This window comes from Electrophorus electricus, chromosome 3, assembly GCF_041902795.1.
Source record: "Electrophorus electricus isolate QZ-2024a chromosome 3, ASM4190279v1, whole genome shotgun sequence".
In the NCBI taxonomy this organism is placed as follows: domain Eukaryota; kingdom Metazoa; phylum Chordata; class Actinopteri; order Gymnotiformes; family Gymnotidae; genus Electrophorus; species Electrophorus electricus.
In genome coordinates this window covers 41,290,846-41,316,990 of record NC_137499.1, presented here as the reverse complement: position 1 = coordinate 41,316,990, position 26,145 = coordinate 41,290,846, and the positions used below count along the sequence as shown (strand labels likewise).

Genomic DNA, 26,145 nt, shown 5'->3' with positions numbered 1-26,145 from the left:
AACTAATCATGGCAGCACAGGAGCAAGCTCTGAATACCAGATCAGTAGAGGCTGGATCTACCACACCAGGCAGGACCCCAGATACAGACAATCCAGCACATAACAGCAGGATGCAAGATGCAAGAATGCACATGGAACCCCACAACTAATTGGCTGGTATAGTGTACAGAAACATCCGTGCCGAATAAGAGCTAGAAGTTCCAATGTCACCCCCGAAGGTGGTGGAGAATGACTGTGTTAAGATCCTGTAGGACTTTCAGATACAGACAGACAAGATGGTAATGGATAACCAACCATATATAGTAGTGGTGGATAAACAGCAGAAGAGGGCCATAGTGATAGAAGAGCTGGAAAAGATGCGCATAGTGAAAGGCTGTGGTGCTCACTGGTGAAGGTACTGGACTAGTAATCAGAAGGTTACCAGTTCACGTCCCACTACTGCCAAGCAAAACTCTTAACCCTCAAGCTATGTTTGGTTAGAATTGAAAGTTGCTTTGGAAAAAAAAGTTTGATAAATGTATAAAAAGGTAACACCAGTTCCTGGAGCACTACGGGCTGTGACACATTTCTGTGCACAGGAAAAGGTTTCAGATCCAGCCCTGAACACTTTTGTGTTTAATTTTTCTCTGATCAATCACTTCTTAGTCAAATTCTGTGTAAATGTCGAAGCCAGTCATGAACGAGTCACAGTAGGCAGAACTAGCAGGTGAACACTGACCTCTGCTGGACACAATAACAGTCCCTCTTTTTTTAGATGTTACTTTCTATGACAGTTGCCCCCAAAATCTGACTCTGATGTACATTATTTTTAATTTGAATCCATATGCATCTTAAAATTGGAATGGGGCAGATGTGGGGTGGTTTTGTGTGTATGTGTGTGTGTGTGTGTGTGTGTGTGTGTGTGTGTGTGTGTGTGTGTGTGTGAGCATGTTCTTATCCAGAGCGACTTACAAAAGTGCTTTGTCATTTACTCATAGAATATATCCAAATACAGTACAGTAGGTTAGAATTAAACATACCAATGAACTAGAATACTGTAGAATACAGGGATGAATGCTGATACCTAGAAAGTCTATCTTAAACAATGATAAGTGCTATAAACAATAAGTGCTAGAGTTTGTTAAAAACCATAAATAGTGCCCTACAATAAGTACTAAACTAGTCAGTCAATAAGGGGGCAGTGTCAGTTGTCCTTTAAATATTTTGCAAATAGGTGGGTCTTCAGTCTGTGTTTGAAGACTGCAAGGGACTCTGTTGTCCGGACAGCTAGCGGGAGTTCATTCCACCATCTTGGAGCCAGGACAGAAAATAGTCTTGATGCTTGTCGTCCATTAGCCCTGAAACATGGTGTTTCAAGCTGAGCCGTACTTGAGGTTCAGATCGGGCTTTGACCATTGACCTCATGTATGAAGGGGTTGGTCCATTTTTGGCTTTGTAGGCAAGCATCAAGGTTTTAAATCTGATGCATGCAGCTACAGGGAGCCAATGAAGGGAGCGCAGCAGTGGAGTAACGTGTGAACTTCAGAAGATTGAAGACCAGTCATGCTGCTGCATTCTGGACAAGTTGTAGAGGTTTGATGGCTCTTAGAGGAAGACCAGCAAGTAGCGAGTTGCAGGGACATGGACATATTCAAGTCAGGGGCATGTTCACTCTAGTAGAAGACTATGTGCTTGTTCTATGTGCTTATTCTGTTTCTAGCAGGTTGTATTACTATGAGTGCTAAAGATTGTTACATTTATTTTGTTTCAGAAATATGACTCATGAGTTTGGGAATCCTTTGACAGCTAAACCACTTCACGGGCCCTGTATTAGATATGTGTGCCTCTCTGAGAAATGCTTCATTCTCAAATACTTATCTATACACTACTTATCATCATAATTAATACTTGGCCTTTTAAAAGTCTGAATACACATCAATAATTGCATTCAGGAGGACAATAACATATTACTGCTAGCAGAGCCTGGATAGGTAAGAAATATCTGGACAGTGTTTGAAAGCAAATGAAGATTGATGCTGCATTATGTGATTTTTTCAGTGACCTCATATATATGCCTACAATCCTGCATTGTGCCCACAGACTTCTGTTGAAGTCAATTTATATTATAATATGTCTAGCAAAACTTGTAATATCTTTAAACCACTTTAATATCCATTTGCTTTGCTAATGTATATAATTATGTAATTACTTGTTCAGTTATGAAGTGATTTGTCTCGCACTTTTGTGGTAATGCCTTTGTTAATCACCCATGCTAACAAAGCCAGCATTATTTCCCCTGAACCATTGGCATACCAAAAATAATATTGTTTAATTATAAAGATTAAATGCACATAATATTGTGCGGTCAGTCCATGTGCTATTCAGAAGCTGCATCCTACAGTCAGGGGACCGTAACTGATGCTCCCTATTGAACCCCCACCTCAGGCTCACCCCAGAGGGCTCAATCTGATCATGGCTCTTTGAAAGTTTCATATGGAGGTTTGAGGCTCTCTAGTGTAAAATATTAGATGCCAGAATACTTTATTAAACCACCCCCCTCACTCACACAAACACACGCACGCACCCGCACACACACACACCCAACAAACCCACCCACCCACACACACACACACCCACACCCTGCCACATCCATCTGTCTCCCTGCAGCCTGTGCCCCTCCCATTCCTCTTATTGCACAGCTGTGCTCTGTTATAGTGCTGAATGCTATGCAGCTGGCTCTGTTATAGTGCTGAATGCTATGCAGCTGTGCTCTGTTATAGTGCTGAATGCTATGCAGCTGGCTCTGTTATAGTGCTGAATGCTATGCAGCTGTGCTCTGTTATAGTGCTGAATGCTATGCAGCTGTGCTCTGTTATAGTGCTGAATGCTATGCAGCTGTGCTCTGTTATAGTGCTGAATGCTATGCAGCTGTGCTCTGTTATAGTGCTGAATGCTATGCAGCTGTGCTCTGTTATAGTGCTGAATGCTATGCAGCTGGCTCTGTTATAGTGCTGAATGCTATGCAGCTGTGCTCTGTTATAGTGCTGAATGCTATGCAGCTGTGCTCTGTTATAGTGCTGAATGCTATGCAGCTGGCTCTGTTATAGTGCTGAATGCTATGCAGCTGTGCTCTGTTATAGTGCTGAATGCTATGCAGCTGTGCTCTGTTATAGTGCTGAATGCTATGCAGCTGTGCTCTGTTATAGTGCTGAATGCTATGCAGCTGTGCTCTGTTATAGTGCTGAATGCTATGCAGCTGTGCTCTGTTATAGTGCTGAATGCTATGCAGCTGTGCTCTGTTATAGTGCTGAATGCTATGCAGCTGTGCTCTGGCCCAGAGTTGATGGTACAGCCATACACAGACAAGCAGCCAGACCGCTGCCTCCTGCTTTATCAGCCCAACACCTCACTACAGGGAGAAACAATTGTGTGTATGTGTGCATGTGGGTGTGTCTCAAGGAACTGTCCAAGCTCACTTTCTTAATCTCCCTTTTAACCCTTTGGACACTGCGTTGGTTTTAGCATTTAGCAAAACATTGAGATTTATCGCTGTAATGTTTTACTAGAAATTACAAAAAGGTAAATATTATACCTATGTTGACTGTGTCACGGCATTGCCTCCTCCCAGATGCCTCCCTGTGTGTATGTGTGTGTGTGTGTGTGTTCATCTGCATGGGCACGCCCTTCCCGTGTATCACATTGGTTCCTCGTTTAACTTTGTTAGCATGTATGTATATAAAGTCCTGTTTAGTCATTGGTGTTTGTCCCCATGTAAGCTGTGTGATTCTTTGTACTAGTGAGTAGAGTCCGTTTGTCTTCATGTTTAGTTTCGTTTTGTTACGTGTGCCTAATAAACGTCTGTGTGTGCAACAGTGTGTCCTCTCTGCATCCTGCCTCGCCTCCTTCGTCACCGACTGGTTTGACATTTACTCTGTTACTGATTGTCCCATATAAGGGCAGTACACACCAGTACGACAGGACTGATTGTCCCATATAAGGGCACTACACACCAGTACGACAGGACTGATTGTCCCATATAAGGGCACTACACACCAGTACGACAGGACTGATTGTCCCATATAAGGGCACTACACACCAGTACGACAGGACTGATTGTCCCATATAAGGGCACTACACACCAGTACGACAGGACTGATTGTCCCATATAAGGGCACTACACACCAGTACGACAGGACTGATTGTCCCATATAAGGGCACTACACACCAGTACGACAGGACTGATTGTCCCATATAAGGGCACTACACACCAGTACGACAGGACTGATTGTCCCATATAAGGGCACTACACACCAGTACGACAGGACTGATTGTCCCATATAAGGGCACTACACACCAGTACGACAGGACTGATTGTCCCATATAAGGGCACTACACACCAGTACGACAGGACTGATTGTCCCATATAAGGGCACTACACACCAGTACGACAGGACTGATTGTCCCATATAAGGGCACTACACACCAGTACGACAGGACTGATTGTCCCATATAAGGGCACTACACACCAGTACGACAGGACTGATTGTCCCATATAAGGGCACTACACACCAGTACGACAGGACTGATTGTCCCATATAAGGGCACTACACACCAGTACGACAGGACTGATTGTCCCATATAAGGGCACTACACACCAGTACGACAGGACTGATTGTCCCATATAAGGGCACTACACACCAGTACGACAGGACTGATTGTCCCATATAAGGGCACTACACACCAGTACGACAGGACTGATTGTCCCATATAAGGGCAGTACACACCAGTACGACAGGACTGATTGTCCCATATAAGGGCACTACACACCAGTACGACAGGACTGAACATATAGTGGAGGGTAAGGAGAGTGCACACCAACACTCTGGATGTAATTTACTATTAAAATATGTCATGCATGTCAGCAGCTCCATCCGCGTGCCTTATTTGCTACGTATTTTTGTCATTCATCATCTCGTTCGGTACAATCAACTGCTAAACCAGTTTTCAACATGGCACTGCTAAACCAGTTTTGAACCTGATAGTACTACTATCAACATTGAGATGTATTGATATAAAGTTTTACTAGTGAAATTACAAAAAGGTAAATATTATACCTGTGTTGATTGGTTTGACATTTTATATGTATTTTATAAATACAGGAATTACTGCTGATGCCTAGAAGTACAATTACATAAGCTCTATCTTAAACAATGATAAGTGTAATAAGAAATAAGTGCTAAGTTTGTTAAAAAGCATCAGTGTAATCAACAATACCCTACAATAAGTACTAGTTTAGTCAGTTAATATGGGAGCAGGGTCAGTTGTCATTTAAATATTCCACGAATAGATGATGCATCCTGTATGTGTTCCATAGCACTAATAGTCATTACATGTACTAGTTATTTTTTGGGGCAGTTCAAAAAAAGAAAATAACTAGCACATGTAATGACAGTGTGTTGATAAAACTATCAGGGTATGGGACACATACAGGATGCATCATTCGTTTCTGTGCATGCGAGAGACTTACTGCAGTTGACACAGGGTTGCAGTCATAGCGACTCGAGTTGCTGCTGTTTCCACTCTTTGTTTGCTGCAGACCTGGTGCTGGAGTCTACAAAACACAGGGCAACACACTCAGCCAACTCAGCATGTACCCTCTGCTACCAGGCAACTTCATCAGCATTTATGGCATTTAGCAGACGCTCTTATCCAGAACGATTTACAAAAGTGCTTCAGTGCATTTCCTGGACAGATAGCCACACTAGAGTAGGCTTTGATTATGAATTTTTAGATGCCATCAATTTAATTTTATTCAAGCCAATCAAATTGTTTATTGTAATAATGTGACAAGATCATTTTCTGAGGCAACAAGGCACACAGGATTACAGACATACAAGCATATACAGACCTATAACTTACACACAGTGTTGTGTTCTGAGATTCCTGTTGTTTTAAAATATGTCATGGGCAACACTTGGTAAATATAATACATAATGTTCACACAACCTACAATAGTCCCTAACACAAATGCTTTCCATATTCATTTAGTTAGATAGCTAGTTTACATTTACATTTACGGAATTTGGCAGATGTTCTTATCCAGAGCAACTTACAAATGTGCTTTTGTAAGTCATTAACTCATATAACGTATCCTAGCCAATACAATAGGTTAGAATCAAAGATATCATTGAACTAAAATACTGTTGAAATACAGGGATCAATGTTGATGCATAGAAGTGCAAAACATGCACAGTCATGGCCAAAAGTTTTGAGACTAACACAAATTTTGGTTTTAACAATGTTAGCTGCTTCAGTTTTTATGGTGGCAATTTGCCTTAACTCTAGATTGTGATCAGATGAATTGCAATTAAGTGCAAAGTTATTCCTTGCTATGAAAATAAACTTAATTACAAAAATTACTGCATTCTAGCCACTGCATTTCAGCCCTGCGACAAAATGGCCTGCTAACATTATTTCAGTGATCTGCTTGTTAGCTCAGGATAAAGTGTTAACAAGGAGAAGGCAGCTAATATCACTCTGTCAGGCTGATTAGGAAAGCAGACTGATTGCTTTAAAAGAGTAGTGGTGCTTTTCTTTTGTTAACCATGGTTTCCTCCAAGAAGACACGCGCAGTCATCATTGCATTGCATTGCATTGCATCAAAAGGGCTTCACAGGCAAGGACATTGCTGCTTGTAATATAGCACCTAAATCAACCATTTATGGAATCATCAAAAACTTCAAAGAGAGAGGTTCAGTTGCAGTGAAGAAGGCTTTAGGGCACCCAAGAAAGTAAAGCAAGCCCCAGGACCATCTCCTAAAGAGGATGCAGGTACGGGATCGGGTCACCACCAGTGCAGAGCTTGTTCAGGAATGGCAGAAGGCAGGTGTGAGTGCATCTGCACACAGTGAGGTGAAGGCGTTTGGAGGATGGCTTGGTGAGAGGAAGGGCAGCAATGAAGCCACTTCTCTCCAAGAAGAACATCAAAGACAGACTGACATTCTACAGGAAGTACAGGGATTGGACTCCAGAGGACTGGGGTAAAGTTATTTTCTCTGATGAAGCTATATTCAGACTGTTTGGACCATCTCGTCAAATGATTGTCCGGAGAAGAAAAGGTGAGCACTACCACGAGTCCTGTGTCATGCCAACAGTGAGGCATCCTGAGAAAATTAATGTGTGTGGTTGCTTCTCATCCAAGGGAGTGGGTTTGCTTGAAATTTGCCTAAGAACACCACCATGAATAAGGAATGGTATCAAAATATACTCCAAAAGCAATTTCTCCCAATGATCCAGGAGCAATTTGGTAATGAACAGTGCTTTTTCCAGCATGACTGAGTACCATGTCACAAAGCAAAAGTGATAACCAAGTGGCTCGGTGAACAAAAACATTGACATTTTGGGTCCATGGCCAGGAAACTCCCCAGATCTGAATCCCATTGAGAACCTGTGGTCAATTCTCAAAAAGAGGGTGGACAAAGAAAAACACAGAAACTGTGAACAACTCCAAGCAATGATTAGGCAAGAATGGGTTGCCAGCAGTCCAGATTTTGCCCAGAAGCTGATATCCAGCATGCTAAGGTGAATTGTAGAAGTCTTAAAAAAAGAAGGATCAGCACTGTAAATAGTCTTTGCTTAAACTAGATGTATTTATCCATAAAAAGATTTTTAAAAACTTATGAAATGCTTATAATTGTACTTCACTATACTATATAAACATTTGACAAAAGGATATAAAAAGGCAGTAAACTTTGTGAAAACCAAAATTTGTGTCAGTCTCAAAACTTTTGGCCACAACTGTATAAGCTCCCTCAAACTTAAGTGCGATAACAAACTATACCTTTACAATAAGAGGTTCAGTTACTAAACATAGGTGCAGGAACAATGGTCATTTAAATTTTCCACAAATAGATTGGTCTTCAGTCTGTGTTTGAGCACTGCATGGGCACTGCATGCTCATTTTCTATGAGACTTGAAGCATGTTGTTTCAAACCGAGCTGTACTTGATGTTCGAAGAAATTTCTGGATTGGGCTTTGACCGTTGACATAATGTATGGAAGGGCTGGTCTATTTTTGGCTTTGTAGGTGAGCATCAAGGTTTTAAATATGATATGGGCAACCACTAGTAGCCAATGAAGGGGACGCAACAGCGTAGTGACGTGTAAACTTTGGAAGATTAAAGACCAGTTGTGCTGCTGCATTCTGGACAAGCTGTAGAGGTCTGATGGCTCTTAGAGGAAGACCAGCAAGTAGTGAGTTGCAGATTACAAAAGACTGCACAAGCACCTGGGCAGCTTACCTTGAGAGAAAGGACCAAAATCTTCGTATGTTACCAAGGAGAAATCTGCAGGACCGGGTCAGATTTGAAACATGAGTTGAGAACAACAACTGGTTGTCCAAAGTTATGTACAGGCTACAAGCGGCTTCAGGGTACTTGAAGGAAACTGTGAGGTTCTAAGGGCTGGGAGTTCCTGGAAGGTACAGAAGCTCGATTTTACTCGGTTTGAGCTTTAAGTGGTGGGCAGTCATCCATGACGCAATGTCAGTCAAGCATGCTGACATGCTTCTGGAGACCTGCATGTTGGATGGTGGGAAGGAAGGAAGGAATGAAAGAAAGAAAGAAAGAAAGAAAGAAAGAAAGAAAGAAAAAGTCATTAGCATAGCAGTGGAAGGAGAAGATGAGAAGATATCACCAAGAGAGCAATTATACAAAGAGAAGAGAAGAGGGCCTAACACTGAGCCCTGGGGGACACCGGTGGAGAGAGTCTACATGGCTTGGATGTGGAACCCTTTCGTGTTACCTGATAGGATCTCCTCTCCAGATAGGATTGGCATTTCCATGCAGAGCCAGGGCTGGAGAGAACAGAGAGAACAATGTTTTGGTTTATTGTGACAAAGGCTGCTAGTTATCTGACAAGTGGGACACACTCACCAAAATCCACTTTGATGACTCAACTGGTGCTACCTAAAATCTGCTACCTAAGGACATATAATTAATATATGATGAGTACCAGTGACAGTTCAATTAGCTATCCAGCTACTGTTTGGCTAAACATTTGCTTACAATACATAGCTAACGTTAGCTACTTACCCCCACTAATGGCATCAGGATAAGTATTAACTCTCTGATGTGTAAATAATAAATGCAAAAATAAATAAATAAAATAAAATGAAATAACTGGGATTCTGATGGTATTGGGGTAGATAGCTATAGCTAACTAGTTAGATATCTAGCTATAGAACATTCTTTTCTAGTTAGCTATCTAGATAGCTGAGTGGTACCAATCTGGAGATATTTGTTCTCCTTTTGCAGGTAGTATGGGTCCTCCTGGAGGGGAGCACTTGAAGAGACACAAACATGCAATGGAAAGACATATAGCTAGTAACTTACTGCATACTTCTGATGTATTTGATAAATACATATCTAGAAAAGTGAAAAGAGTGAAGAGTGATTGCACAGCTAACATGATTATCACTTAGTTGCTGGTGGTTGCTAGGGTGTTACAAAGTGGTTGCTAGCTGATTAATATGATTTTGTTAGGTGGGTGGCTAACTGGTTGCTATGGTGGTTTGCTAACTGGTGGCTATGGTGTCCCAGGTAAATGCTAGGGTGTTACTATGTGGTTGCTATGGTTTTACTAGGTGGCAGCTATGGAGTCCCAGGTGGTTGCTAGGGTGCTACCAAGAAGGTGCTATGGTTTCTATGGAATCCCCAGCATTTGCATGGTGGTTGCTATGGTCTTGGTAGCAGGTTGCTATCGTATCCCGTCTGACTGAAAGGCAATTGCAGTGGTTGCTGTGAAGCTCCATGTAATGTGGAGCGATCACAAGGTGGATGCACCTGCTGAGAAGAGCGAGATTTATAAAGAATAAATCCATAATCAGAGTTGTTAGAAAAGTCCAGGGTCAATGAGCCAATGCACAGAGTATGAGAATGAGTATGTGTATGTGTATACATATCAAACAAAATGAAACAAAACAGGCTACAATTAACAATTAACAATGACCAGCATTATTGTTGTTCTTAGGGTTCAAGCACATAGTGTTTGGAATCCTATTGTAATTGGTGGAATTTTTCACCTTCTTAACTTTTTTTTTTGGATAAAATACAATGTGCAGTCTAGATCATAAGGCCCAGAAACACCAAACTTGGCAGGAAGGTGCACATTTTGCATAAATGGCTATAACTCATGAAGGCTTCCTCTGATTTTGATGAAAATTCAGAGCAAGGTTAAACCTATGACTGTAGGTTGCCCTATTGATATTGGTGCAAGTAGGTCAATAGATGCACTATAAATGCTAAAAACCTATATCTCTGCATACCAACATCAGATCAAACTGAAACTTGGTATGCTGTATTCTTGAGGTATCACATATAAGGTCAATTAAAGATTAGCTGATTGGCCAATCAGACTTCAAAAGGTTTTTGACAGGCTTACCACTGACCAATCACAATTAAACTTATATGCTGTGTATATGTAAGAACTCTGAGAGTCTGTAGTTTCAAATCATTCGGCCACTAGGTGAAACTATTCAAGAAAATCAAGTATAATTTCTACATATTTTCACTTATTTTTACATATTTTCACATAATCTTGGCTTTCTATGATTCCTTCTAGTACTCCTAGAAACTTTGCAATTACATGTCCTTTTCATAGTTTTCTTGCATTCTTTAATTGTTCAAAAATAACACTTTTGAACTAGTTCTAGGAATTTTATCCTATGATGTCAAAACTGATATCACAATAATCCCTGGGCTCAGTAGGCAAATAATAATTTTTAAAAGTTGAAATGTTTTACTCTGTTCAATCAATCATTGCAGCCTTGTTTTATATGACCTACATTGCTGTAACTCATAAAGCATGTAAGTGACCATCTCCTAATTTAAATCACTTTCATAGGTTGAGGTCATTGTTAGGTCTGCCAAGTTTGGTCCAAATGAACCTTTCGAAGGTGTTACAGTGCATAAGCACTTTTAAAAATCTTTAAAAGTCATACCATCATCATGTTATGCACATTCCAGACAAGTAATGCATGTCATATGGATTAGACCTATGAGCTGAAGAACTTTGTCATCACAAATTAAACAAAAATTGTACTGCCTGGATAGAAATTAACCTTTACATTCACAAAAATCTCTTATTTCATCATTGTAATATCAGTAGGGTAGTGCTTTGGCTCTATCTAGTGGACGAACACTGGAACTGAGTGAAAAGTAGTGCTTAAATGAAACACCACCAAATTGGCATCAAACACAATATAACAAAGACGTGGTATGGGAAATGTTACCCTGCAGTGCAATCACCTTTTCAACCATCAAAAATCATGCAGCTTTTACTATTTATAATGTGGATACCAATAAGTGGGCAGTGGTGCTCAGAGGTAAAGATACTAGCCTTGTAATCGGAAGGTTGCTGGTTCAAGTTGCCACTGTTGGGCCTCTGAGCCTTTAACCCTCAATTGTTCTAGTTGTATTTAGTCATAATTGTAAGTTGCTTTGGATAAAAGTGTCAGCTAAATGTAAATAAGCCAAGCAGTTTTGCCAATATGAGACTTGGGGGGGGGGGGGGGGAGTGCATGGCTTTCTGGGTATTATCATTTGGTTAAAATCTGTGATTTGCTCTTCATACAACAAATTGATGATATGTGAACAATTACATACATATATTCTTTCAAGGCTTTTCCTCAAACTCCTGTGCAGTTGGGATCCTTTAATATGGGCCACATAGAGGAGTGTCTTTTGGGTCTGAATGTGTTAGAAAGTAATTAAAAAAACATGGTAGTGACATATGCCAGTAAAAACAAATAATTCATCAACATATAGCCTATTGCTTTACCAACATACTACTTGAAAGCATAACACTTCAGCTATTCTTGTTTGCTGCACGTTTCCTGCTTTAAAACACATTTAAGTGTTTACAGTTTGTTCAGCCTAAAACTGAATCTAGCAGAGACACTCCAACAAGCACCTTTAAAATAACTTTTAAACTTGTCTGTACTGAGGTCAGCGACAGTGAGTCAGATCAACATAAAACTTTGGACACATGTTTGACATTACATTACATTACACTCTTCTGAGGCTTTTACCCTGATTGGCTTGCACAGGGCACTGCAGTGCACGATCAGCTTTTAAACATATAAAAATCATGCAGTTTTAGTGTTTGCAAGTACACAAAGCTACACACCCAACTACAAAGCTAAATAAGCCAAATTATTTTATATTCTTAAACAGCAGTTAAACATCAATGCTCTGTCAGTTTAAATGAAGCTTTATAGACTTGTGCAATTACGGGAAGCAATCATAAATATATGCTGCAATAACTTGCAAAATACTGTTTCTCCATGATAAGTTGCTTCAAATTTGACCAGTACTGGTAAACACAGAACCAGTGAACTATACTGTTGTACATTGATTCTAGATTTTGTAAGTTCTGGACTGATGCCTCATGCGCCCAAGGGCCAATACATGCTTGAACCCTCAATCATCACATGGGGCTTATAGTATTTATTTATTATAGTTATTGCTATTACTTTATTATTGCTGTTACTTATGTTGTGGTGTTATTACTATTTGAAGAATCAAAGTGGATTTTGGTGAGTTGATTCCTCAACCTTTGACAAGTAGTCCTACCTAAAATTACATCAGCAAACTCATAAGTACTTTCTCACCAAGAATCCATACAATGAACTTTAAATATATTTTTCAAAAATTACAAAATGATGTGAGCATTTGCAAAAATGTTACACCAGTACAGTTGTGAAAATAAGCATGTTACAGAGTTACAGTAAGGGAGGTAAAGGAGGTTATTTCGTTAGTTTAATGTTTAAACTTTAAAGTGCAAAGCGTCCACTGTGTTTGACGAGCCCTACAGCTCTGGGGAAAAAGCTGTTAGCATGTCTGGTTGTGCTGGATTTTGGTGACATTGAATCTTTTACCAGAGGAAAGTGGGTGGGAGAGATCATTTCCAGGATGAGAGGGGCCAGCTGTTATTTTACCAGTGTGCTTCCTCACCCTGCTGTTGTCCTGAAGTTTTGCCAGACTACATCCAGTCATCCTCTCCACTGTCCTGATTATATGCTGGAGTTTGGCTCATTCTTGTGAGGTGGAGGAACCAAACCAGATGGTGATGGATGGTTTGAGGATGGACTTTATGATAGCTGTGTAGAACTTTGCCCAGACATTCCTTATCCTCACTAATGGTATCAGGATCAGCATTGGCTCTCTCTGAGGTGTCCATGATAAACAAAGAAAAACTGATACCTGACAAATCTGATGGTATTAGAGTGGATAGATAATTACCAGGTAACAATGCTACTATGTAATTCTGATGTCTTTGATGAATTTCAACTATGTAATTATGACAAAACTGCTTTTCATTCTTCCTCTTTCATTCCACCAAAACACTAACAGGCTAGCCTGGTGGCTAGCTAGCTAGCTGGTAAACAAATCAGAACTCAACACATGTGCGCAACAAGGAAAAGCTTCCCCCTTCTCCAGAACAACTTATAACAGTTCCGTATCTCAGGTATTTTGGAGCTTGTGACCTAGCAAAAGTAGGAACACACAGAATGAGCTGAAAATCTCATGCAGTGGCTGTACTGAATAATAAATATTTATCAGTAAGCATTTATAAAGTCCCATGATTTCCAAATTCAATGTAGGGGACCAAGGTGAAGGGCGGGCTGAAGACCAACCCTTCGCGTTGCCATGGCCACGTGTCTTTGTTTTGGTTTTGTCTCCTGCTTGCCATGTGAATGTGTTTCCCTCTCTAATGACCCAGAGTATTCGATCACTGCATCCACATGTTCCCTCTCGCAGCCTTATAAACACTGAAATTTTTTTTATAAAAAAATAATAATAATAAAAAAAAAATATATATATATGTATTCATATATATACAAGTTGATATGTATGTATGTAATATATATATATATATATATATATATATATATATATATATATGTATTCATATATATACAAGTTGATATGTATGTATGTAATATATATATATATATGTATTCATATATATACAAGTTGATATGTATGTATGTAATATATATATATATATATGTATTCATATATATACAAGTTGATATGTATGTATGTAATATATATATATATATATATATATATTACATACATACATATCAACTTGTATATATATGAATTTGTCTGTCTTCTAAGATTTTTTCAATTCTTTTTTTTAGATTTATCATTTCACCAGCTACTAGTGCATTGGTTTAACAGTTTGTCTAAAATGTTGGCTAAATGTTTTTTTTTTTTTAATGTGTTTATAAGCTATTGTATGCTATTTTCTATCACTCTTCAAGCCTTTGTGCTATACTTAAAACCATGCTGACTGCAGATGGCTATAGAAAACATGGTTCATGTGAAGCTTTAGTGTTTCTGGAAGTACCAAGTGACTACAGGAGACAAGAACCCTTGGGTATTGGCGAGAGAACCTGCTATGTACAAGGCATTAAATGTTATCAAGATATGAACAGGGATCCCTAATTTTAGGTTTTGAGGGTCTGTCTGGTGGGGGTTTTTTTTGTTTTTTTTTGTTGTTCCTACCTTGGAATGAATACGCTACATATTGTTTGAGGTGGAAATACATCAAATGTGGGTTATTAACTGCCAGAGAAAACCCTGCAAAACACCTACCCTTAGTGTGTGATTTTGAGGGTCGATGTGGGTTCTAAATTAAAAATGCAGTACAATAGTTATAAGATTTGAACTGTGTAATTAAGTATTACAAATATCCTTTAGTTTTTGACCAGAATTTACTCATTTACTTTCAGTAAACAAGACAGGCCTCTCCATTCAGGATGTTCTGAAAGGAAGTTCCTGCAGCAATAAGTACCTGAGTAAGTACCTGTGCAAACATAATAAAAATCCCAAAGTCACAAAGCATGAGGACTTTCAAGACGATATGTAATAGAGAATTCTTCCGGGTTTGGATTTCTATAAAGACAAGGTCTAAAGAAAACCAAGATTTACTTTAAAGTTATCACTTACTCAGAAGGACTGTTCACATTTTTATATTTTGTTGTTCTAAATGGCTATAAAGTCTAAAGTGGGTATAGACATACATTTAATTTTGCTGTGTTCAACATAAGGACACAAAGCACCTTTGTATATAAAACTGTTCAAATTAAAAACTGTTTTTGTTTTGTTATCTTTATTTTTTGGAATTGAGTGAAAGCACTTGTATAAGTGAATATACAGTAAGTATATAAAAGTGAATTTATTTAAAATTTAAATCATTTTAATTTCATCTGTATTTTACAGAATTGCATAAAAGTACTTGTAGCGGTAATGATTGGTTAGAGAAAACTGCAATGCTAAAACTGTTTAAAACTAAATATTGCATCCTCAAGATTTAAAAATAAATTATTTCAAAGTTTACCAGCAAATTTGTTCAACTTATACTAAATATGTTTTTATAAGCTGAATCTTGTTAGTTTATTTTACTGTAAAGTCCAGACTGTTCAGTGTTGACAGGAGGAGCTAGCCCACTTTGTCTCTGCAACTCCTCAAAATGATACTGAAGTTCATCATCTGCACAAGGAGTGCAAGGAACACACAAGCGAGTTCTGAGCTTCGGGAAATCATTTTGGCTCAACAGCAGGTCCAGCAACATAAACAACTTGAACAAGATGTTCATTTAATTTTGCTAAGTGGTCAGCTAGCCAGTCTATAGAAAACAGGCAATTGTTAGAAATTCTGCACATGTAAGTCACTTAGCTTCACATCTCACACTGCACATAATTATTAGCTAACATATCCACATTCGTAATAATGTGGTGAAATCTGCCAAAAATGGTGAAACTAAACATAATAAATAATAAGACAAACTTTGGGACATGACTGGGAGATGAACCTACCCACAGCAGCTATGTCTGGCTCTGCTTTATATAGGCGCTGGAGACTTTCTGACCAGCAGGTGGTGCTGAACCCATTTTGCAGGGATTTCACAACTATATCATTTTAACACTGTTACACTAGCTAGCTAGCCAGCTATTTAGACCTGAATTGTGTTAATTGGGACTTTTATCAGCATTTTAAGGCTGCGATATGTACAGCTTAGCATAAATAATTACGCAAGAATGCAGAGCATCTGGGCATTTGTGAATTCCTGTCGCACTTGCGCTCAGTTCAAGGACCCCAGGACAAGGCCCACTGGCCTGTTGCACCCACTGGCTGTCCCTTCACGCCTTTGGTCTCACCTGTCGCTTGATTTTATCACAGGGCTGCCCCCATCAAAGGGCAACACGGTGATTTTGGTGGTCTTCGACCGGTTCTCCAAGGCTGGCCGCTTCATTGCACTGCCAAAACTGCCATCTGCGAAGGAGACAGCTAAATTACTGCTTACACAGGTTGTCTGTCTTCATGGGCTGCCTAGCGACATCGTGTCAGACTGTGGGCCCCAATTCACTAGCCGCTTCTGGGGAGCCTTTTGTCGGTTATTGGGGCCAGAGGCCAGCTTGTCCTCTGGCTGCCCTCCCCAATCCAACGGCCAGACCAAGAGGGTCAACTAAGACTTGGAGCGCACCCTCCACTGTCTGGCCTCTTCCTGCCCATCCTCTTGGTCTGAGCACCTATTATGGGCGGAGTTCACCCACAACACCCTGTGGCACTCCTCCTTAGGCATGTCACCTTTCGAGTGCCAGTATGGGTATGCTTCGCCCATGTATGCCAACCAGGAGGCAGACGTGGGTGTTTGGGCTGCTGATCAGACAGTCAGACGACTGCCGATTACCCTGGCAGAGGGCACGCAAGGCTCTCTTATCTGTTGCAGCTGCTCAAAAGCGTTATGCAGACAAGAAACGGCGACTGGCACTGACTTAGAGGCTGGGACAGCCGGTTTGGCTATCAGCCAAGGACCTGCCTTTACGTGGTTATACTTGCAAATTTGATCCTCGCTACATCAGGCCATTCAAGGTTCTTCACCACGTAAACCCTGTTTCTTATCATCTTGCCCTTCCCCCGTCATTGAGGGTCCACCCACTTTCCACGTGTCTCGCCTTAGGCCCGTATTGTGTTCAGTGGGCCCGTTCGACCCGCCGGGTCTGCGCATGGTGGGCAGTGCACCGGCATACACGGTTAAGTGTCTCATGGACATCCAGCAGGTTTGTGGTGAAGTCCAGTATCTGGTGGACTGGGAGGGAGACGGGCCAGAGGAGCGGTCCTGGGTCCCCTCCCGGCACATCCTGGACTGTGAACTCATTTGGGCTTTTCGGCAGGATCATGTGGTGCACCTTGGGACGTCAGGAGCCGCCCCTTCTGGGGGGGTCCTGTAAGGGTCGGGGCCAGGCCAAGGTCCCCTCTGGCCACCAGAACGAGGCCTTGAGTCGGGCACATTACTAATCAGGCTTGATGCCCAACAGCTGGGGTAGGTCTATATAAGCCCACTGCCCCAGTCACTCAGTGTTGGCTCTTTCCTAAAGTGTTGAGTCAAGCTCCTAGCTGGTAACTTTGGGAATTGAGGTCTGTGAGCCCTTGTGCTACACCTCACTTCTTCTCTGCGAGGGTGTCTGTGTTTTAACACATCCCCTCCCCTCTCCAGTTTTCCCCCTCCTATCTGTCTCTCTCCCAAGGCTCCCCTTAGCTATTACAGTTCCTCCCTCTTTTCTGGTTTGTGGGAAGTTTTAGTTTGGTTTTCCTAGTGCATCGGGGCTGTCGTTCTTCCTGTGGTGTCCTTGGTTCTCCTTTTTCCCACGTTCAGCGTGGTGTTTAGTTTTTCTTCGTGTTTTGTCATCCTCCATTCCTTTGAAGGGCAATATTCACGCAGGGAGTTTTATAGCTGCTGCAGTCTAGGGGGTGTCTGTTTGCCTCGCAACAAAGTGGCCGGGGTTCACTCCCCACCTTTGGTTGTTTACTTCTCTTGTTTTACCAGTTCTATGATCTAACTGTTGCACACAGGCCCACCATCATTAGCATATGGTTGCTCACCCAGTAAGCTGTCGGTGTCATTGCCTATCTGACCTGTTTGAGCCTCTGCAATACACAGATCCTGCACAGATCAGTTGTTTAGTGGAGACTTCATATCTCAGATTAGATGATAAATGTTTGTATTATGAGTTAAACATGTACAACTGTAAAACACATTTTAGGAATGTTTAGTTTTGTTGAAGCTTTCTGTAAATTCAACTGGTTTTACATTGACACTTGTAAACATAATTTCACTTCACTACATTGTTAGTTAGTAGTTCTTAAGTTTCTGTTTTTAAATAATAAATTAGGAACCAATGCGGTCAGACTGTATGACACTCTGCTGTGGTAGAGTGGAGATCTACCGTAATGGACAGTGGGGAACCGTGTGTGATGATCACTGGGACATGAAGGACGCAGAGATGGTGTGCAGACAGCTGGGATGTGGCTGAGCTCTCCGGGCCCCTGCCAGTGCCCACTTTGGTCAGGGACAAGAACCAACATGGCTGGATGATGTTCAGTGTTCTGGAACTGAGAAATAAATAAGTCAGTGTTCACATGGAGGGTTTGGGAAGGAGGACTGTGGACATGATGAAGATGCTGGAGTTATATGCTCAGGTAAGTGGATGTTTTTGTAGCAGTAAATTTTGTAAATAAAACCATTTACAAAGCAACTTAACTTGTTTAACAGGTGACTTGAGGAGTCCTACATTCTTCCAAGTCTCATCCCACTCTGCTGTCTCACCTGGAGAGACCATTCAGTTCAGATGCACCACACCCAACCCAACCTGCATCTCCACAGAGTTCAGACTGTATAGAGATGGGAAATTGAGACTGTATGCACAAACTGTTACTGGATCTGTGGTGTCCACTTCTGTGCTATTGAAGGCATTGAGTAACATATTGAGATGTGGAAGAACTGGAAAAGGTTTTTGTAAAGTGACAGATCTCCAGGAGCTTGGTCATCCTGGAGGTGACTGATCTCCAGGAGCTTGGCCACCCTGCTCGAGAGTTTCTCAGAATTCAGCAGCAGGCTACCAGCAGTATATGATGTGCCCCTAAACCTTCTGATAATAAAGAGCCAGAAAGGCTCATATGCCACCAAGATTCAAAGGAGTTTAATTGGCTATAACAAGCTCCTTACTGTGGTTCTGTCCTTTACACCAATAACATGTGTAATTGACTTAATAGCATCTCCGTTACTTTCTGGAATTACAGTAATTAGGCCCTTAGCATAAGTAATTGGTCCTCTAGCCTGGACCATGTTTTTAAGTTTGCCTTTGTTAAGCCTTTCTTTAAGAAGCTGCATCTTGACCCTGCTGATCACTGGAAACACAGTTCTTTTTACATGAATCAGGTCATGATCATCATCCACACGGTCCACTTGGTGCAACTTCAGTCACATTAGCTTTCAGTCCTCGAACACCAGGCCACAGTTCTGGTTTCTACTTCTACTCTTCTCAGCCACAATGTGTTCTTCACGCAAACCATGCCAGTAGCAGACCTAAAATGTAACACTAACATTCTATGCAAACTAATGAATATTATATAATAGGACAGATGTCTTGCGTATTTAATTCTGCAAGTTGTCAAATTTTGAATCAATCTCTCTATCTATAATAATATGCTACAGACAAATATCAAAACCAGGAGGATACCTACCATTTTTCTGTCCCTGTGTGTTCCTCCCAGTACTGTTGAAAAGCTCCATCACACTCTGGCTGTATATAATCCTAATAGCTGCTACATGTTCCATTACAAAGCTAATTTCATATTCCTTTGACTATTTATCTGTGACAAATTCAACCCCACAAATCATATTAGGTTTATGCCCTGAACAGTTTTGTGTTTAATTTTTCCCCTGATCAAACACATCTTAGTCAAATTCTGAGTAAATGTCCAAGCCAGTCATGAGCTGGACAGAGTAGGCAGAACTAGTAGGTGAACACTGACCCCTGCTGGACACAGTAACAGTCCCTCTTTTAATGTTTTATATTTGCCATTTACTTATTTTTATGCCCATCGCCCCCAGATATCTGACGCTGATGTACATTCTTTTTAATTCAGTTTCATTAATTTTATTACATCTCAGGAGCTCAAAATCTTGAAAATGGTTTCTTCTGTTTCATTAGTTTTTCTTCTTATAATATTTATTTTCATAAGAAAAATTACATTATGGACTGTCAAGACCACAAATGTAAGCCATTTTGTTCAGAACCTTTTATTAACAATAAATATAAAAATATATTTAGATGAATATTTACAACACCGTAATATTTACCTTTTTGTAAAAAGTTTCACTGGTAAAACATTGTAATGATAAATCTCACATATTGATGGTGTTACAAGGTTCTAAACGTTATTAATGGACTAGCAATGACAAAAGATGCTATTGTCCACATCAGCTAATTCTCCACATGCTGTGAAGCACAACTGAACAATACAGGCAACAACATTTTCTTCAGGAGAAACTAATTCAAAAAGAGCACTGAGCCCATACAAGAAGTTCACGTCCCTAATCGACCTCTTCAATAGTGGGCCCCTGGGTGCCGGCCCCTGAGCGGGCACGGGCCTGAGCTCCACAGCTTCCAGCTGGCATCCCTCCCCGGTACAGTTTGGCGATGATGGGGTTGCACACCTTCTCCAGCTCCTTCAACTGATGTACGTACTCCTCCTTTTCAGCCAGCTGGTTGTTCTCCAGCCACATGATGGCTTGGTTGCACCTCTCAGTGACTTTCTTCTTGTCATCCTCACTGATGTTGTTCTTCAAGTTCTCATCTTCCACACTGTTCTTCATGTTAAAGGCATAGGACTCCAGAGTGTTCTTAGCAGCAATCTTCTCTCTCTGCAGGTCATCCTCTGCCTTATACTTGTCTGCTTCCTGCACCATCCTCTCAATCTCCTCCTTGCTCAGCCTGCCCTTATCGTTGGTGATGGTGATCTTGTTCACTTTGCCAGTGCTTTTGTCCACTGCCGACACATTCAAAATGCCATTGGCGTCAATGTCAAAGGTCACCTCAATCTGAGGGACTCCTCGAGGTGCAGGTGGGAGGCCCGTCAGCTCAAACTTCCCCAGCAGGTTGTTGTCTTTTGTCATGGCTCTTTCACCTTCGTAAACCTGGATCAGAACACCGGGCTGGTTGTCTGCATATGTGCTGAAGATCTGGGTCTGCTTGGTGGGGATGGTGGTGTTGCGTTTGATGAGAGCGGTCATGACTCCACCTGCGGTCTCAATGCCCAGAGACAGCGGGGCCACATCCAGCAGCAGCAGGTCCTGGACATTTCCAGATGTGTCGCCCATTAAGATGGCAGCCTGAACTGCAGCACCGCAAGCCACTGCCTCATCTGGATTGATGCTTTTGTTCAACTCTTTGCCGTTGAAGAAATCCTGCAAAAGTTTCTGGATTTTGGGGATTCTCGTAGAACCTCCAACCAAGACAATGTCATGGATCTGGGATTTGTCCATTTTGGCATCTCTAAGGGCTTTCTCCACAGGATTCAGTGTTCCCCTGAACAGGTCAGAGCACAGCTCCTCAAAACGTGCTCTGGTAACAGAAGTGTAGAAGTCAATGCCCTCATACAGGGAGTCGATCTCGATGCTTGCCTGAGAGCTGGAGGACAGGGTTCTCTTGGCCCTCTCACAGGCTGTGCGCAATCTCCTCAGTGCACGCTTGTTCTGGCTGATGTCCTTCTTGCACTTCCTCTTAAACTCCTCCACAAAATGGTTGACCAGGCGGTTGTCAAAGTCCTCCCCACCCAGGTGTGTGTCTCCTGCTGTTGCTTTCACCTCAAAGATGCCATCTTCAATTGTCAGGATGGACACATCGAACGTACCCCCTCCTAAGTCAAAGATCAGCACATTGCGCTCTCCCTGCTTGCCTTTGTCCAGGCCGTAGGCGATCGCTGCAGCTGTGGGCTCATTGATTATCCTTAGGACGTTCAGCCCAGCAATCACACCAGCATCTTTGGTTGCTTGCCTCTGAGAGTCATTGAAGTAGGCAGGTACAGTAATAACAGCGTTGGGTACCTTCTGACCCAGGTAGGCCTCTGCAGTTTCCTTCATTTTCACCAGGACCATGGAGGAGATCTCTTCAGGGTAAAAGGACTTCTTCTCTCCTTTGTACTCAACTTGAATCTTTGGCCTGCTTCCATCACTGATGACTTGGAAGGGCCAGTACTTCATGTCAGACTGCACGACCGGATCGTCGAACTTCCGGCCAATCAGCCTCTTGGAATCAAACACTGTGTTGTTGGGGTTTATGGCCACTTGATTCTTCGCAGCATCCCCAATAAGCCTCTCTGTGTCTGTGAAGGCCACGTAGCTGGGTGTGGTCCTGTTGCCCTGGTCATTAGCAATGATCTCCACTTTTCCATGCTGAAACACCCCCACACATGAGTAAGTGGTGCCCAGGTCAATCCCAATAGCAACTCCTTTAGCAGATGACATGTTGCTTGTAGTCGCGTATCTAAAGTTACACATATGAAAATTATGCTCTAAATTAAGACACATGCAGTTAAAACAGTAATTACAACACAACAAAAGTAACTAAAGTAACAGCAATAATAATAATAATAATAATAATAATAATAATAATAATAATAATAATACCATAAAGATTTAAGTGTCTAATTGTAGATAACATAGGCGCTGTGCTTTAATACAGCCTGCAATATGATCCAAACCCTTCAAATCCAAAATCGAAGCAGAACTGCACACATGCTTCTTTTATCTTGGTAATAATAAGGTTGATACACGAAGCGTAGCTTTGCAGAATAATCTTATAGTTTGAGGATTTATTTTCATTCGCTAGTTAATTAATATCAGTAGACTATTGGCAGAGACCATAGAAAGAAAGAAAGTTAAACGCACTTACATTTATCAGGATTCGGAATGATCTAAAGTTGGTGCCCTGTTAAAGCCGCTGGTTTACTCCTCCTCGCTCGTGCGTTAGTTACCAGTCCGTGAACGCTGTGTCTTCCACGAGCTGCCGCTCGCGCTTTATATTCAAGCAGGTAACGCCCCCGTTCACCTCGCGACAGTTCTAGAGGATTCTCCATTGCGCGAGCTCACCAACCGCGAGTCAGCCAGCGACGCCGCCAGTCCAACTGTAGACTACTGATGTCTCTGAGACCGAATTAGTCCGTAGAAATGAAACAAAGATCCAGGATGGTCTGAAAGGGGACAATACCAACAAATAACCAAACAAGTTGGAAAATGGGACATAAATGGGAAAGCGGAACCACATAGGCTATGTAAATGACTATAAATAAATGTTTTACTTTATCATAAAATTACTTCAGTCATTCCGGTCCAACGTAACGTTTCCTATTTCCCCACATTTAAGGACTGCTGTATATGTTATATTGTTCAATAAATCTGTATACAAAAGGTATTCATTAAACGTGTTTTTACTTAGATTAGTTTCAGTAGGACATTCGAGTAAAAGCAACAGAAAAAACGTGGTCCGTCCAGAACTTTCCCCCGCTGTGGTCTTGCGTCAGTGGTGGGCGTGGCCGCATCAGCTTGCTTTATTCTAATTGGTCTGATTCGCACGAGCGTTGGAGAAACAACGAGAAATGTCAGGAAGTGAAGGGAGAGCGGTGTGGCCGGGAAGTTCATAAAATCAGAGGATTAATAAAACTGCGAGAGGGAACATGTGGATGCAGTGATCGAATACTCTGGGTCATTAGAGAGGGAAACACATTCACATGGCAAGTAGGAGACAAAACCAAAACAAAGACACGTGGCCATGGCAACGCGAAGGGTTGGTCTTCAGCCCGCCCTTCGCCATGGCCCGCCACTCCCTACGTTGAAGCTGGAAATCACTGGACTGTATAAATTCTTATTGATAAATATTTATTATTCAGTACAGACACTACCTGAGATTTTCAGATCATTCCAAGGGGTTCCTACTTTTGCTAGGCTACGTGCGTTTGAATACCTGACATACGGAACTGTTATGAGTTGGTCCGGAGAAGGGGGAAGCTTTTCCTTGTTGCGCACACGTGTTGAGTTCTGATTTGTTTACCAGCTAGCTAGCTAGCCACCAGGCTAGCCTGTTAGTGTTTTGGTGGCATGAAAGAGGAAGAATGAAAAGCAATTTTGTTTTTTGATTTTAAAGAAGCGAAACTATCCCTTAGCTTATTTTGACTCAGTAATATGCCATAATTACATATGTGAATTCGTCAAAGACGAAACAGATGATTGTCAAAGACCTCCAGCCTCTGTCCACAGAGGAAGAGGTGGATTTCCAGGGATTAGAGAGGACCCTTGATCCCACATATAAAGTCCCTATCAGAAAAACAATGACTGAGACTCATTTATTGTCTGTGTGTAATGAGTGCAAATGTAAAGTCAGGACAACTCTGCAAAATACACAAAGTGTTGTGCTTGCAGGTAAGTGTCTGGTTCAGTCATAAATGGTGGCTTGATATGAGCCCATTCATATGCCAAGGAAAGGCTGTAGTATCTTCCTATATACCAATTTGCATCTTTATTCTTCTGACATCTTTTACAGAAATGTTTTGCATGACACATTAGGGCACACAGAAAATGCTTTGCTTAGTTCTACAGGAATATGTTTAAAAGGGGGAATACCAGGAAGGCGATGGGACCAGACGGTATCTGCGGGAGGGTCCTCAAAGCCTGCGCAGATCAGCTAGCCCCGGTATTCGCCGACATCTTCAATCTCTCCCTGACGCTCGGTATCGTCCCGTCCAGCTTCAAGCGGTCCACCATCGTCCCCGTCCCGAAGAAACCTCGACCCTCCGACCTCAATGACTACCGCCCTGTCGCCCTCACATCAGTCGTGATGAAGTGCTTTGAAAAGCTAGTCAGAGACTTCATCACATCTTCACTGCCAGCCTCCATGGACCCACTGCAGTTTGCATACCGCCACAACCGCTCCACTGACGATGCAATTGCACATCTGCTCCGCACTACACTGACTCACCTGGACGAAGGGAGGGGAAATTATGTTAAAATGCTATTTGTCGACTACAGTTCAGCATTTAACACTATCATCCCCTCCCTACTCACTACTAAGTTGGGGGATCTAGGACTGCATACATCCCTGTGCGACTGGATCTCCAATTTCCCAACAGACAGACCACAATCAGTACGAGTGGGCAACTGCGCCTCATCCACCCTCACCCTCAGCACTGGAGCTCCTCAGGGTTGTGTCCTAAGCCCCCTGCTCTACTCACTGTACACCTACGACTGCACAGCCACTTCCAGCTCCACCATCATTGTCAAGTTTGCTGACGACACCGTTGTCGTGGGTCTGATCTCGGACAACGACGAGAGGGCCTACCTGGAGGAGATTAAACACCTGGAAAACTGGTGCCAGGAAAATAATCTCCTCCTAAACGTCAGTAAGACAAAGGAGCTGATCGTGGATTGCAGCAAGAAGCAGGAGCGGCACTACCAACCTGTGAGGATCGGTGGAACCATGGTGGAGAGAGTAGATAGTTTCAGGTACCTTGGTGTTCACATCCCGCAGGACCTGTCCTGGTCCCGCCATACCAACTCCCTGGCAAAGAAGGCTCGTCAGCGTCTTTACCACCTCAGACGCCTAAGAGACTTCAGACTGCCCTCCAAAGTACTGCGGAACTTCTACACCTGCACTATCGAGAGAATCCTCACGGGGAACATCACAGTCTGGTTTGGGAATAGCACCAAGCAGGACAGACAAGCACTCCAAAGGGTAGTGCGTTCCGCAGAGCGCATCACTCACACGGAACTTCCTGACCTGCAGACCATCTACTACAAGCGGTGCCAGACCAAGGCCAGGAGAATTGTGAAGGACCCCACCCATCCCAACAATAGACTCTTCTCTCTGTTGAGGTCAGGGAGGCGCTTTCGCTCCCTGAAGACCAAGACAAAGAGGCTGAAGAGGAGCTTCTTCCCACAGGCCATTCGGGCCCTGAATCAGGGAAACTGATAAACTGTGGGGACCACCACCACCATGTAACATAACTGTATATCTGTATATATATATTTATATTCAATTACCTTATTACACAACAACTGTAGATATGTTATTATACGAAATGGATCTGTACATTCTGTAGATTGTGTACATATATACACAACCATATACATTGTACATTGTGTATATAATCATAATATACATATATTGTACATACATTGTTAATATATTTTGTACATACATAGAATATATATATTTATCTTGCATATATATATATATATATATATATTTCACATATAG

At 41.8% G+C, this 26,145-nt stretch overlaps 2 protein-coding genes across 2 annotated transcripts in view; both read right to left on the bottom strand.

The window, feature by feature from the left end:
- Positions 1 to 9,246, bottom strand: part of hsd17b1 (hydroxysteroid (17-beta) dehydrogenase 1) — a 16,530-nt gene extending 7,284 nt beyond the window's left edge. The window contains exons 1-2 of the mRNA XM_027029726.3: positions 8,781 to 9,246; positions 5,507 to 5,590 (exon numbers count right to left, since the gene is read on the bottom strand). The gene's annotated coding sequence lies outside the window, so the exon portion shown is untranslated. The remainder of the gene's footprint in view (positions 1 to 5,506; positions 5,591 to 8,780) is intronic.
- Positions 9,247 to 20,398: 11,152 nt separating this feature from the next.
- On the bottom strand, positions 20,399 to 22,948 carry LOC113589855 (heat shock 70 kDa protein 1-like). Its single transcript, XM_035532516.2, has 2 exons — positions 22,789 to 22,948; positions 20,399 to 22,380 (listed from the first exon to the last, which is right to left on the bottom strand). The coding sequence occupies exon 2, from the start codon at positions 22,359 to 22,361 to the stop codon at positions 20,430 to 20,432; it is 1,932 nt and encodes a 643-aa protein (XP_035388409.2). The 5' UTR covers positions 22,362 to 22,380; positions 22,789 to 22,948; the 3' UTR covers positions 20,399 to 20,429.
- Positions 22,949 to 26,145: the final 3,197 nt, after the last annotated feature.